General features: G+C 40.7%; 1 protein-coding gene across 3 annotated transcripts in view; it reads right to left on the bottom strand.

Annotated features, from left to right (window-relative positions):
- NBAS (NBAS subunit of NRZ tethering complex) overlaps nt 1–15431 on the bottom strand; it is a 370484-nt gene that overhangs the window by 103656 nt on the left and 251397 nt on the right. For all 3 annotated transcript variants that reach the window (XM_067544745.1, XM_067544747.1, XM_067544746.1), the window contains exons 45-46: nt 3563–3781; nt 2370–2572 (exon numbers count right to left, since the gene is read on the bottom strand). In XM_067544745.1, coding sequence (XP_067400846.1) covers nt 2370–2572; nt 3563–3781 — 422 coding nt within the window. The remainder of the gene's footprint in view (nt 1–2369; nt 2573–3562; nt 3782–15431) is intronic.

The raw sequence follows: 15431 nt of genomic DNA, 5'->3' as shown, positions 1-15431 counted from the left end.
CAGCAGAAAAGGATCTGGCAGTCATAATGGATCACAAACTAAATATGAGTCAACAATGTAACACTGTTGCAAAAACAGCAAACATCATTCTGGGATGTATTAGCAGGAGTGTTGTAAGCAAGATGTGAGAGTAGTTTTTCCAGTCTACTCAGCACTGATAAGGCCTCAAGTGGACTATTAGTCCAGTTCTAGGTACCACACTTTGGGAAAGATAAGGACAAATTGGAGAAAGTTTAGAGAAGAGCAACAAAAATTATTTAAAGGTCTCAAAAACATGGCCCACAAGGAAAGATGGAAAAAATTGATTTGTTTAGTTTGAAGAAAAGAAGATAGAGGGGATATAACAACAGTCTTCAGGAACATAAAAAGGTTGTTACAAACCAGAGAGTGATAAAATTGTTCTCCTTAACCAATGAGGACAGGACAAGAAGCAATGTTCTTAAACTGCAGCAAGGAAGATTTAGGTTACACATTAGGTAAAACTTTCTAACTGTCAGGTAGTTAAGTAATGGAACAAATTCCCTAGGGAGGTTGTGGAATCTTTGTCATTGGAGTTTTTTAAGAAAAGGTTAGACAAATTAAGTTAATACTTATGTCCTGCCTCAGTGCAAGGGACAGGACTAAATGACCTATCAAGGTCCCTTCCAGTCCTATATTTCTATGATTTCTATGAATGCACATATCCATTCCCAAATAAGCCCAAGAAGTTTCAGTACAAACAAAACCTTATGAGTATTTTTTCTCAAGCTACATTTATTGAGTTTCTTAACTTGGCAGTCTTTGCAGGCAGAAATGATTTTTTTATAATTACACTTTTTCCCCATTGAACCTTGAAATGCACAGGAGTCACAGAAAATGTTGTGGTTAGTAAGTTTCGATTTATGTCATACACTAGCTTGAATGTTAATGTTCTGGAGCATGACTGAGACATATCCAATTTCACTCACTTCAATGACACCAGTGTCAACGGGCTAAAAAGAATCCAGACATCAGCCTCTCTTTAAAATGCTCTTTATGTTTAGAGAGAAGCTATTTATACAGTTGTAACCCTCTTCAATACTTTGGTTGATATGCAGCCTACTATCTTGCACAAGGATGCGCTTTAGAGCTTTTCCAGCTGTCTTTTTACATAGCACAATGTACGGATATATGGCCCAAATTTTCTGATGTGGGAACTAAAGTTGCTGCTTCTTCCCTCCTGTCAAATGTAGGAGCAGAAGCAACAGCTAGTACTATCTCAGAGAAGGAAATACCCCAAACCTTTGAGGCTTCTTTCCCACATCAACTAACACCAGCTACAGCAAGGTTTGCAGGAGTGAGTCAGTGCCTTTCAGATCCATGTAAATGAGACAACCCTTCAGAACTGCATTCAGCTACCCAACGTCATTGTTCCAACCCACTATGTTTTTCACCTTTTTAATCTTCTCCTTTCTACCTCCTTCCCCTATCAGTTTTCTTCTTTTACTCAATTTCTTTGTTATGAGAGTCAGTTTCTACTCCTTGCAAATAAATGATAAAGTGTAATAATGTATGCCCATCAAAAAGGTAACTGCACACCCAACTACTCATTGTGTATTCAACTCATGGTCCCTTCATTTAGATTAGGACCCTGAGGACAATTACTTTTCAATTCAGTAAAATCAAACAAAATCAGCTCTACATAAAACACAACAACATAAATCTTGAAAGCCTACATTTTCAGAAGTAACTAATTATTTGGGGCAACCAACTTGACCTAACCACATGGCCTGATTTTCAGAATGTGATGAACACCTGCCCATCCTCAGGACTTAAGGCTCCTTTAAAGCTGGACACTCAAAAATTGAGGAACTCCAAATCAGTTCTTATGAAAACATAGATCATAATTTGGTACCTACAGGGTTTGCAGTTCCAGAACAAAACAGCTCCCAGGTCCACATAGCCCAATCCATATGAAAAATATCTCTATAGCACAAGAAATTCCTTCTTTTGTACCCCACAACCTGCTCCCAACATCCATTCTGCAAAAGGGAACTTTCCACTTTCTCTTTATTAAGCAAAGGCACAATCGATTGTAATCACTGCAAAGACACACAACAGATGTCTATAGTGGGTTTATCTTATGATTGCATTTCCAAAAACAGGATCCATGGCATAAAAACAAATTTACTGAAAAAGGTTAAGTCCACACTCACGCTCCTGGAACTTTGCATATCACAATGGATTTCTATAGGCATGGAATTATAAACAACTAAGAATAAACATCAACACAAACTTCTCTAATATCTGCTATTTCCTCAAGTCCTGTAGAATACCTAGCATCCTGGAACATAAATAGATAAGAAAAGAAAGAGATTTATATTTTTAATAATTGTAGCAATTTAACTTACCTTAATGCTAATACAATTTTGTTTATAGCACATTGTACTACATCTCTGGGGGCGAGTTCCATATCTCCGACAGCCACTTCCAACAACTGCTGTATCATGTCCAGAGGCTGACCATCTATACACATAGCTACTGCCTGGTCATGGATTTTTTCCTTCTCTGACCTGGATAAATCATATAAGTGCCCGTACTTCTGTAGCTTCTCCTGAAAACAGACAGTTTTTAAAACTCATGAGACAGGGTGATCTTTACTTACAGACATGTATGGCTCAGTATCTCAGTATTTATCGTGAAACAGAAAAGACTGGCAAGGAAAATTTCTGAAGACTTTCAAAGAACAAGTCAACAAAAACAAAGCTACTAAATATACCATGATAAAATATAACAGAAGCCATTCTTTCTATCATTATTGCTCACGGTAACACTTAAAACAAAGACCTGATTAGTAAACAGGCTTAGTTATAACTCAAAATACTTTTTCCTAGGAGTTCCTTTGATAATGTAACATTTGTGGAGAGGAACTTTATTAACAATAGCAGCTTATTTTCTCAAGTGTGCTTTATTTTACAAGCAAAAATGTATGTAAAATGAAACCTTTTATTATATTATGGAAAATTGGAGACTTCATAAAAGTATAAACATTTTAATTTAATTCATGTATCTCAAAACGAGGTTGGCTTGGAGCATATTACTTTATAAAAATGGAAAAAACATTTTCCCTGAACACAGTGACATATGTATGAAAGATTTAGCTTTCCAGTGAATTAATATGTTTGTTTTTTATTTCAGGGGCATACATGTAATAGCTCAATAGCTCAATGAAGCTTATAATTTATTTACTACCACAGAAATTTTTCACTGTATTGTATATCAATATAAACTCTGAAATCTTGCACAAGTTCCACTTATGAACTCTTAACTTATCTTCCACCCCTGCCTTTTTCTTCTGGCAAAAGAGAACTGATCCATTTGTACTGAATTTTTACAAAATTATGTTGAAACATATTCAAGTTTCTTAGACTTAATCAAAGATCTACAATAAGAACAAAAGGTATATTCAGCAGTTTAGAAATCACATCAAGTCAAAAACTCTAACATCATTTATAGCAACTTGAAATGAATATGGATAGAAGGCAGGTATATGCTGCTGCTGGAATACACCTGATTTTGTTTATTATGTGTAATTTCTCATTACCTGCTCACTGTTTTTCAGGTAAGTGATAAATCTATGACTGAGTGTTTCCAGATGAGCAAGAGACTGTTGTAAATGATTCAAAGCTTCCTCATAAGTGAAAGGCTTGCTTCCACCACCATCCATACCATCTTCAGAGTTCTTTTTTCTTGATTTCTCAACGATTTGTTGCACTGCTTTAATAGCCTTATTAGTCATCTCTAGCCGGGCATCAACTGACAGCTGAAAAAAAGATTATGCCTTATTTGATCATTATCATTATTATTCATTCATTATTATCTGTATTACAATATTGCCTCGAGGCCATAATCAGGATCACGACTCCATTGCATTAAGCACTATATAAACACAGAGTAAGAGACTGTCCTTGCCCCGAAGAGCTAACTAAAAGATTGCATGAAACACTAAATAGCAACATTCATATTTGTCTAATCAAGTTATTTGTTTGAAAACCACCACATATTCTATATATTTCCTCGCATTTTCCTTATGAACCAGAAGCAGCAAGAGTAACAGCTGAAAAAGAAAAGAAAAAAAAAGAAAAACTCATAGTGTCCTTTTATTTCCTAACTTTGGGACTGAATGTTTCATAGAATGTAACTATGAAAGTCTGTATTTAAAAAATGTTGTTACACACAAGAGAGGTATGGAGAGATACTTAGGGACAAGTTTGAAGCCCAACTTTTAATACATGTGTTTCAAATTGTCTGTTAAATTTCCTTGAAATTGTCAACAGTATAGCTTTTGTTGCAAGCTATTTTGATTTATATTAGGTCACTTTTTAAATTTCTCCTTAAATTTGTGATAAATATGTGAAAAACAGTGGGAGGCTTACTAATTTACATATTTCTAACTTATCCATCATAAGCCACATTTTCTTCCAACCAACTATGCCTTCATTGTAATTCTATAGATAATGATGATGCAGACAACATACGCAGTGCCATTGGTTTAATGACAAATTATTATAGCTGTACCTTAGACTAACTGTAGTCCATTTGGTAGAGGCACTGACTGCAACTACAGACGTTATTCAAAGAAGGTAAAGTGAATTTCTTTTAAGCTTCATGCATTCTATCAAATGCTTGAGTCATATAAACAGCACTAGCAAATTAAGCTATTCTTGCTTTGAAAGATCTCATAATTCTAATATTTATACCAACAACATATACTTCCTTCAGAACATCTTCTATTTATTAACACACAACAAACAGCCTAAATAAATTCAACTAAAAATTAAATGTTCGAAAACAGTCTCCTTGAAGGAAATTAAACAGCAGCCTGAAATGAGGAATTCCACTTCTTTCCCAAGAAGGTACTTTTATCCCTGGACTTCCATGTAGAGATTTGTAAATACATACACTGATAAGAGACGTTCTCAGCTAGACATGTGTTTTTCAAGAAGATAGTGTGATAGGGTATTTCTTGCTCTCTGTTGCTCTAGTGCCTATGATCGTGGGTTCCTGGTGATGGCAACAGATTCAGGGCTGCCAAGGAACCAGGGGTTTTGTGCTCCCTCAATGCTAGGGTGTACAGGCCAGACATACTCTTAGCACAGACAGTGTCTCAAGAAGAGCACCTGAGATACAGTCAGTTCACTGAACCCCCTTATATGTTTCCCAACCTCACAGCAGCTATCTCCCAGCCCTTGCCTTCAACTAGTATTCTGAGGCAAAAGATTCAAATAGGATCTCAAAATAATGTACCTCCTTTCTTCTACTTAAAAATCACAATGAGGGTTTACCATAAAGGCTTTTTAAGTGTGAGATGAGATCAACATTTTAATGTGTTTAAGACTGTAGGATTAGCTAGTTTTACAAAGGTTATGTACTCAGCATGCTTTGAGAAAATTACCATAATAGTGGATAAAGGGCAACTGGTAAAGATAATTTCAAGTTTCAAAATCCTGACACACAGGAGGTAGAAAACAAAGATTGACTCTAAATGCACAAATCTTGAATAGAAAAGCAGCTGATAGAGGGGTACTCAGAGGAGAATATTTATGTTTGTAAGAACTAGAGTAACTTGTGGAGAACTCCAGAACGAGTCATACATTTGCATGAGACCGTGGAAGGGAATTCCATTGAAGAAAACAGGAAAATTTAGACATGATTACTCTTAGCAGTACAAACCAAAATCCCATAATCATCTGTACCTGAACCAAAGTGCTCTGTCTCTATATTCTAGGTGCACTGAACTTAGGTTGAAATTTTATGTGTTACCAAATCAGGGACTATATGCAATTTCTTTACTCTGACCGGTTGACCTTTAGGAAATGTGTCCAGATGTCCAGAAAGAAACTACTTGTGGTTGATGAGGGTTACTTGTTATGGTAGATGATTTCTGTTAATGATGAAATTATTGCAAAATTTGTTTAACTCCTCAGGATCTACTTGTTGTTTTCTGATATAATGACTTGATTACAGATGTCCATGGCTTATCACATAAACTGAGATATCATATAAACTGGGATACCATGGACAAGAAACCCCTCAGACAAGTAAATTATGTTCTACTTTCCACTAAGGGGTGGAAAGCAGATATGGCCACTACATGGACCTTACAGATGAGAAGGCCAATCCCTCTTGCTTCAGGTGGAGGAAGACAGGGTATAGAGCCAGAGGGATTTTAGTGTTGCCCTCGAGTCCTTCATGTCACGCAGTCTGGAGTTCCGTCTGCTCAGCAAGGAGGGCTGTGCCATCGAAACAAAGGTCCTGTATCAACTGCTGGACCTCTGATGGGAGACCCAAGGACTACAGCCATGATGCTTGTCTCATCGACATCGCCGAGGCCATTGACCTAGTTGCCGAAGATCTGCCGCTTTGGAAGCTACCTGCAGGGACATGCTGGCTACCACTCTCCCCTCTTCTAGGATGGCCACAAACTCCTTTTTGGAGGAGGGAGTCAAAGAGTCCTTAAATTTGTCTAGTGACTGCCAGATATTGAAGTGATATCTTCCTAGCAGTTTGGTTTGCCACCTGAAGCTGTAAGCTAGCTATGGAATTTTTCGACCAAAGAGGTCCAGTCTTTTCGCCTCTTTGTTCTTATGGGTTGAGCGCACCTTCCCCTGCCTGTCCCTCCAGTTAGCAGTGATGACCACCAGGGAACCCGACGTGAGGTGGGATATATTCAAACCCCTTCACTGAAACATAGTATTTTTTCTCTGCCCTTTTTGACGTGGGGAGCGGGGAGGCCAGGATTTGCCACAATGCTTTAGCTAGCTTAACCACCCCTTCATAGTAAGCCCACGCTGCTGGGAGCTGTAAGGGCCAGTATCCCAAAGAGCTGGTCCACTGGCTCATTCAGCTATTCTATCTTAAGGCCCAGGTAAGAGGTGACCCTTTTGAGCAACTCCTGGTGATCCTGAAATTGTCCAACCATACTGCTGGAGAAGGGCCCGTAACTGCCTCATCTAGCAATGACGATGAGGCTGGTAGCTGAGGTGGGGAAGGTGCCTCCACTCTAGGAGGGGTAGATTCCCCCAGGGCTGGGGCGCGTGAGTCCTCACTGTTGGTCTCAGAGTCCAAATGCGGTACCGAACCTTGAGGGATGGAGTACTGCGGCACCAAAGTTCCTCTCCTGGAACTGGGCTGCAGAATCCCCAAGTGAAACCCCCACCAGTAAGGCCACGGTCCGGGCCACTGACTTTGTGGCCATGCTTCCATTGGCAGTGCCATAGGGAAGCTGGGCATCAGTGTCGCGGTCTGCCTGACATGAATAACCCCCTTGCTGTTCGAGGATGTACAGCTACCCGATGGCCATGGCGGCGCCGAGTCCCAATATCGCACAGTGCCGTGCAGGGCGCACTATTTGGGCAGAGAGTGGTGCGGGGAGCCTGAGTGGTGGGCACATTGGGACCTGCTATTGTCCTTTGGTTTCCTGTACGGACTAGGTGAGCGGGGCCGCAGTGCCGGGGAGACATGTTGTGAGGTTGATGAGCTGCGTTGCTCCAGGGGTCCATGGTGGTCTTCCGCCCGGTGCCAGCCCTCAGGAGACCGATGCCAGGAGCCCGGTCTAACGCTGTCCTGACCTGGAGAGCATGGTCTCGACTCCGGGGACCGCCTGTGCACAGGTGAGCAGTGCCTTGGAAAGGGGACTATCAGGCAGCTCTGTCCCTAGATACGTTGCCCGTTGGTGCCAAATCTCCGAGCAGCCTACTATCTCTTGGCTTCGGTGGCACAGGCAATGCCAGTAGGTCTTTCACAGCCTGGGAAGCCTCCAGGGTCCATGGCATCACCAGGTGGTGAGGGCCTCTACCTCTACCCGGAATTGGTGGAGGGCCTGGTGCCACGGTTGATGCTCGCAGCGGCGAGGGACCCCTCTGAGGTGGAAAGGATTGGCGGCACGACCCCGGTCTTGCCTGGTCCCCTTTCGTTTTTTCCGCAGGGGAGCGTCCCAACTCCGTGCGAGTCTTCTTCGGTACTGGAAACGACGATCGGTTCCAAGATGAGGCAGAGGGTGCCAGCGGAGCGCTGCGCGTCGAGGCCGTCGTGCTCGGTGCCGAGTCAGATCTACCAGGTTCCAACACCAGTCTAAGTGCCGACTCCATGAGGATGGCCTTAAGACGGATATCTCGTTCTCTCAGTCCAAGGGCAAAAACTTGTACAGATTTTGCACCTGTCACTGATGTGCACTTCTCCCAGACACTTTAAGCAACTTAAGCCTCAGAATAGGCTTCTTACACGAAGCTCAGGGTTTAAACCGTGGGGAGCAGAACATGCCCCAACCCTGGGCTTCTAACAACTAACAACCAGAACCAACTGAAGTAAAGTATTAACTATTAACTAACAACTTGAACAAATCACTAGGATTAGTGAGGGATCCTGCAAAAGCAAGAGGCATTCCATCACCATCACTGGTGGCAAGAAGGAACTGAGAGGGGGAGCTGACAGTGTCTATATACGGACGCATATGTACGCCACTGCAGGGGGCACTAGAGTTGGCTCCTATGAGTACTACTGAGGGAAAAAATCGTCCGGCACCAGTGCATGTGGCATGCACACACCTACTTTGTGAACGGACCTGAGCAAGCACTCGAAGAAAAACAGTACAAATTCAAGTTAAAGCCACTCTCTGCTACTTTTGAATGGAGATCTCTTGGTCCACTTTAGAAACAATATTCTTGATGGTTGAACCAGTTCATTTTAACAATTCATTTGTACAGTCTGTCAGTTTCATATTTGGCATAACCAGGGTAAAACTTGCAAGATTTAGATGTTATAGAGGTGAATTCATTAAATATAAAACCCTGACACTGGAGACACCTGGAGAAAGAAAAAAAAAAACAACAACAACAAAAAACAAAGTGCCTGTTTTTGTCTTTCGTGCCTGTTTTTGTATAGTGGTAAACATTAAAAAAGAAATATTGGTTTTATTGTGATTGTGATGTTTACCTGTACCTATAATGAAATGTCAGAATGAGAAGCTTTACTAAGTTAAGAAGATTCCTGTTTTCTTTCATTGACAATTGCAGCAGGACCAATATGTCAAGAATCTGATTTTTTCAAATTCATATTTAGTCTGAATGAGGTCCATTTAGTTTTATTATCACAGGCGACAGAGGTTGCAAATTCAATGGTATCCTAAATCAGTGTTAAAACTTGTGCACCATAAGACTCTTCCCATAAAACTCTTTAATACTAGACAGAAGTTACCCCTGGCTTTTCACGGCTTTTGGTATGAACTACAGGCAATGCTCCATTGGGTACTTTTAATGAAAACTGAATTACTATCATATCCTCTCCCTCTCTCCCACTTTTTTTTTAATCCGCTAACTGATATTTTACTATTAAACCCTAAGAAGTCAAATAAATTTTGTGAACTAACAGTTCCATTGCTGTCAAAAGTAAAGAATATTGTACTCGACTAAGAAAACAAGGTCTTAACACAATGTTAGCATAAGCACGACACAAGTGGCAATGAAGATTTTTTACACTGAATCATATTAAATTGGCTCAACAACTATATTTGTATATTTATTTCCTAAAGCTAAAAAGATAATGGAAAAGAATTAAACCAGCATCATAATCTTGTTTTTTTCCTCTTTTAGTGCATTCTGATGTCCAAACTATGGTTACAAAGATGCAGAAAGCAGAACTATGCATCCATTATTAATTTCTGGAGAACTGTCTAAATGTTTTGTATGCTTAGAAGTCATGATGACATAAGCATATATAGATTAGACCATTAAAAAGAATACTATCCAATGCCATTTTAATTTTGTTTTCATCTTTGCACAGTGATAAAAAGTAGCACAACCAATATATTATCATTTTCTACTTATTTCATTCTGGAATGTGAGCGGCTATCTTCTTTATTTCTAGTCAGTTTCAGTAATGAGATTTGCTATCATGCCCAGTGCTTTAGAATAGCTTGGGGGCTATTTCAATCTTAGTTTGCATGTGAACAAAATAAATAATTTTTTTTAAAAAGCTTCTTTTATGAATATAACACTGTTTAATTTTATAGCCAATAATCTGTAATGAAAAAAATCCTAAATGCCTGTTTCATTTAATTTACAAACCATGTAACATCATATATAATTTTATCTCTAGAGATTTCATTCCTTAAGGGAAATTTCACATTTATTGTGAAACATACATTTGTATTGGAGGCAAATTCCCTGCAGAATATATAAATTTATTTACAAGAAAAAGCGTATTCCATACTAGTAACATACTCTTGTACATGAAGACCCTGACTCCATACCTTTACTCTTATTGAACATATGTAACACTGCAGATAGGCAGGGCTAGGGCTATTTATGGTATACGGGGCTGATTCAGGAAAGCACTTACACATGTAATTAAGTGGTTTCCCTAAATATAGATTGACTCAAACATGTGCTGATGTGCTTTCCTGAACTGGTAAAAAGACATTAGTATTTTTATCCACAAAGAATCAGAACAACAACTTCTGTCCACTAAAACAGAGGGTTCTTTGAAGGCACAACAGGCTCTTAAGCAAAACCAGCCAAGAGACTATGCTATCAACAAAATAATTAAAAAAAAAAAAAAAAAAGTTAATATGAAGAACTTCATGCAGATTGCCAAGGATAAGCAGGAAGCAGATAAAATTTTTTACATGTTCATTACCATAATGGGTAATCTATGAATTGAGGATTTCTTAAAACAGAAGACATCTGCCACGAGAACAGGCTATACACTCAAATCACATATATAAACAAAGGCAACAATTCCAGAGAACAATTTGAAAACCTCAAGTCAGAAAAAACCACCCTTTTTATGTAACTCACACTGTTGCAGTCTAGCTCTTTATCACTCTTTGGTAGCTATGCCATATAATTTTTATTTAACATTTATATTGTAGTAATGTGAAATGACCATAATCAGGCTAGTCCCCTTGTACTAGGCACTGTACAAACATAATACATGAAAGTCTGTGCCAAGTGGGTCTGCTTGTCTTTAAGCTAACGGATCTAGTCTTTATCTGCAGCAGCAGGGGCTTATCAATTCCTACAGACAGACCAGCTAGGGGTATCTTTATATTCAGGTAAATAATATTTTAAATTTTCTTATATGAAATACTACTATGAAAAGATTAATTCTAATCTAAGGCATATAGATGAATGAATAGCAAAACATCATATAAAAAAGTGCAGAAGTTTGAATATTTTTCTTTTTGTCTCTGTTTCAGGGCAAGATATCATCCAAGTATATGGTTCTGAGAGCATTTGTACCTGTTTGAAGAATGTTTTAAGCCCTCTCAGGTCAAGAGATATTGCATCTTTAAATATGATGCCATTTGCAAGAACATTTTGCTTTTTACTCCCCACTGCAAGCTATTCACACATGATTTTAGTAGTGGAGTCTTACGTTCATTTCTAGTTATAGCAGTTTTTGTAATATTTTATACCAGTCGTGCAAAGCTATTAAACACAGATAAAATAACAAACACCACCTTACCAGCCTAGGCAAAAATTTAATATACCACCACTACCATGAACCCTAATGTACACAACACTGCATCCCATACAACCGAACAACTCCACCTGCATATTATCCCCACTCTCCCCTTCCACTCAATCCACAGCCTGAGGGGTCTGATTCTCACCACCATGATATGAACAACTCACTTTGAACATGGGAAAATAGGGACCTTGAACACATGTTCTTGCACACAACCTGCTCATATGCTCACACATGTACACTGTACAGCAAATTCTTCCTTTCATGATCCCTTACATTAGTTTCTCTCTCAGACACATACACCTCACATCTATTTCTCAAAGGCACCAGAAGACCAGACCACCCAGCCACTCACTCACTACTCCTCTCTCCTTAATCATTCATCCAACTTTCCATGCAAACACTCACCCCCCCACAATGTATCAATCATCTTCTCTCCAAAAGTAATCAATTCCTTCCCCTCTCCACCACCATCCAGTTCATCCTTCTTTCTTCTTGCTGCTCTCCCACTACCAGTTCATTCACACCAACATCCTTCACAATGTTGCAACGTTGCTGCAATGTTCACAATGCTGCAACATCCTTCACAAACAGTTCATGTTTATTGTTATCACTGCGTCGTGTACGCATAACAGATACCCTAATTATCAAGACTGTTAAAAAATTTATCAAAACTGCCCAAGTATCATACCTCATGTTATGGTCATGCATTGCATTTCCTTTGTATTTTCCATTCTCTGCTATAATAGTTGTGATGTCACACGGCTAAGGGAGAACCTCATGCCAAAGTGAAATAGTGCTGGCTCTTTAAGAGAATGAGCTGGAGGGGAAGGAAAAGAGCCTTGTCTATCAACAACCCAGCCCTTTGCTCCCCCCTTGCCCATTGCTCATGGGGAGATATGGAGCCCTTCCTAGCAAATCGCTCCTTCCCTGTCTGAGGTCAGAGTTTCTCTGTCTCTCAACAATCGTCTCCATGACAGAAGGATTAAGTCCCCATGATGCCAAGCTATCCCTCCTGTCTCAGAGGGACATTTTCCAATTCAGAGGGGTCTTCCTATTGTTTTGGGTTGTCTTATGTGTGTCCCATTCCATTCGTTTTCTTCCCACTCCTGTTACTATGGAAAAGCTTCTGAAGGCCCCGCCTCACCAACAGGCACGCATTGCCTTTTTTGTTATCTGCTCGAGAGGACACCTGTTCAGAAGAACAGTGCTACAAGTCTTCCTGTGGTGCTACCATGGAAATCACCCTGAATTTTCTCACATCCCAACCCATCTGCCTACTCCACCCTGTAACAGAGTGCATGACTTGAGTAGTTGAGCATGCCCTCTGATCGCTTGGATGCTAATTAGTACTCCAGGAGAAGCTTATTGGGGTAATTGTCTGATCAGGCTGGAGGGCTGGGGGTAAAAACTCAACTGGTCCCATCAGCCAGGGCTGATAAGAGGCACAGGAAGGAAATGCATGGGAGAGGAGGAGAAACAGGGCTAGCTGAGCCTAGTAATACATAGTTGGGAGACCTGTCTTCCTCTCAGGTCCTGCTGTAATGGCCTAAGCCTCAGCAAATACTGTAAATAGTCAGGAGCATGGGGGGCTATGGTTATATTGATGAAGAGGGACTGAAATGAAAGTTTCACTGACAGCACACCAGTGGAGTCCATGTGGTTTCTGCAGGGAAGAAGACGGGGGCAGCCCCTGTTACACATTCCTTCCCAGGGCTCCCCTTCCTCCTGCTGTTCCTTTCAGCTGAGGAGAGGAAAGGTCTAGTTGAGCAAGGGAGTGAGGATCCTGAGGAGCCCTATACAGCAGGGGTCTATACAAAGGCAGAGAGAGCCACTGATTGATTTCAGAGGGGAAAGGTGTGGCTGCACTAAATTTGTGGTGGTGGGGAAGAGGATATTTCACAATTGTCTCAAGGAGGATCATGGGCTCCCCCCATACAATTATTTTGTTGCTTTGCCTCCCAATACCTCTCAATAAACTTCCTACTTCTCTTGGCTGGCGACAGGCTTGCCCAGTGCTGGCACTGCGCAGCTCCATGTGAGACATTTCTTGTCAGTGAGAAGTCTTTAATCATCTTTGTCAGAGCGGCACAAGCAAGTGTGGCCCAGTACATATATGTGAGATATGGACACTCAGGCATGGTCTGGTCCTATCACTCAGGAGCAGAGGGCACCAGAAGTGGGGAGAGAAATGTCTCACATGCAGCTGCAGAAACGAGGCAGCTATGAATTATGGTTAGGTATCTTTCAGGTAAAATCCAAGCTAAAATGTACCTAAGTGACTCATCTTGTTCAGGCCACATAATGTGGCTTTCTTAAAGAAGCTTATATTTCATGCAGCACGCCTGGTTTGTGATTTATACCTTTAATATGGATAAATATGTCTTTAAACAGGTTGATACTGTCACTTATAAATAATTTATCAAAGGGCCATTGATTTAATCTCTCTTCCTAACCTAATCAGAGCTGACTCCTATTCTGGGGATTTGTAGGGTAATTTATTTAAAAAGTTTCAGGACTTCAATTTATTCATTCAGTGGTTTTCAATGCATTTAGAACCACATCCCTATTTTAGTTCTAACTAGAACCAATTTTTTTAAGACAGCTATAGAGAAGAGAAAAGGTTGAATTAGATTTTTGTTTCAAAGCTGTTACAAGATCAGAGAGCTGAAGGCTAAAGGAATGAATGGGACGTGGGAAATCATTACATGACTAATACAGATTGTAAATGGGATATAATTTGAAGTGGGGGGTGGATGGGAAGGCTATAAAAAGTTAGTATCTAAAGATAGCTGATATGCAGTAAGTAGTATTTTAATGTTGGTAAATTCAAAGTGAGAGGAAGAAACAGAGCTAAAATAAGAGTGATACGAGTTTTCAGAAACTACCGATCAGTCACATTTTTCACAGAACACTTCCATTGGAAAGCTACTTTTTGGACTCTAGTGCATGACAGTACTGGACGGGAAAGCTGGGCTTTCCATTTCGTGGGTCTAGCTAAAGGACTGTTTCATTCCCAGTCCCAGCACATGTGTATTAAATGAGCTGACTGGGAACATTTGGGTCAGTTGATCAAGAAGCTGCTGCTGTATTTGGGCAACTCCTGGGGGAATTCTGTGACACTGCACAAACGTAGAATTAATGTCCCCTCCAGAATAATTGATTTTGACAGGAAGGTGAAGGGAAGCCACGAAAAAGGTCACACTGCAATTACATCTTTCACCTATCAGGAGCTGATGTGGCGCCACAAGAGAGGGCAGCTGGCTGACAGGCCGAAGCAGCCAGCCGTGGAGAAGGAGGGGGCATAGTCTGCCTTCTTCACAGCTGTTGAGGAGGCACCGGACATGGGGGGGAACAGACAGAGAGGGGCACCTGGGACTGCTGGGTGGTCACATAGACTGGGGTTCAGAAGGGTTAATGGGAGAGAACAGACTGGGGCAGGGACACAAGAACTAGTGGGGTGACAACATTGAGCCAGGGGATGAATGGGAGTGGGAGTGCAGAGCCACATGGGGACAGGGGCAGATATACCTGGCTGAATGGGGGTGCAGGGACACATGGGGACAGGGCCAGATATGTCTGACTGAATAGGAGAGGATAGGGGTCAGCCTGCATCTGAATGGGGGAGGCTCCCCAAGTACCTTACAATCCACCCCCACACGCCAAAAAAACCTGTTCCATACCTCTCCAACTGACCAACCCTTCAGGTTTACTCCTAGGCTTCTTCTCAGCATTACTTCCCTCTCCCTCAGCTCCTCCAATTCCCCTGACTCCCCCAGGTCTTTGCACTGCTTCAAAGGTGTGCAGAAAATACATTTCTGTATTGTAGTATAAATTAATTATTACTCAAATTTCTGTATTAATATGCCTCGTAAGGAATCTATTTATCAAAAAAAAAATTCCCCAAATCTTTTTTGTTGTCTGAATTGTTACAGACATACTTG

Source organism: Emydura macquarii, unplaced genomic scaffold, assembly GCF_026122565.2.
Source record: "Emydura macquarii macquarii isolate MOO-44397 ecotype Brisbane River unplaced genomic scaffold, CSIRO-AGI_Emac_v2 contig_1027, whole genome shotgun sequence".
Taxonomy (NCBI): Eukaryota; Metazoa; Chordata; order Testudines; family Chelidae; genus Emydura; species Emydura macquarii.
Note: the sequence above shows the minus strand (reverse complement) of the source record. Positions and strands in the feature narration are given on the sequence as shown.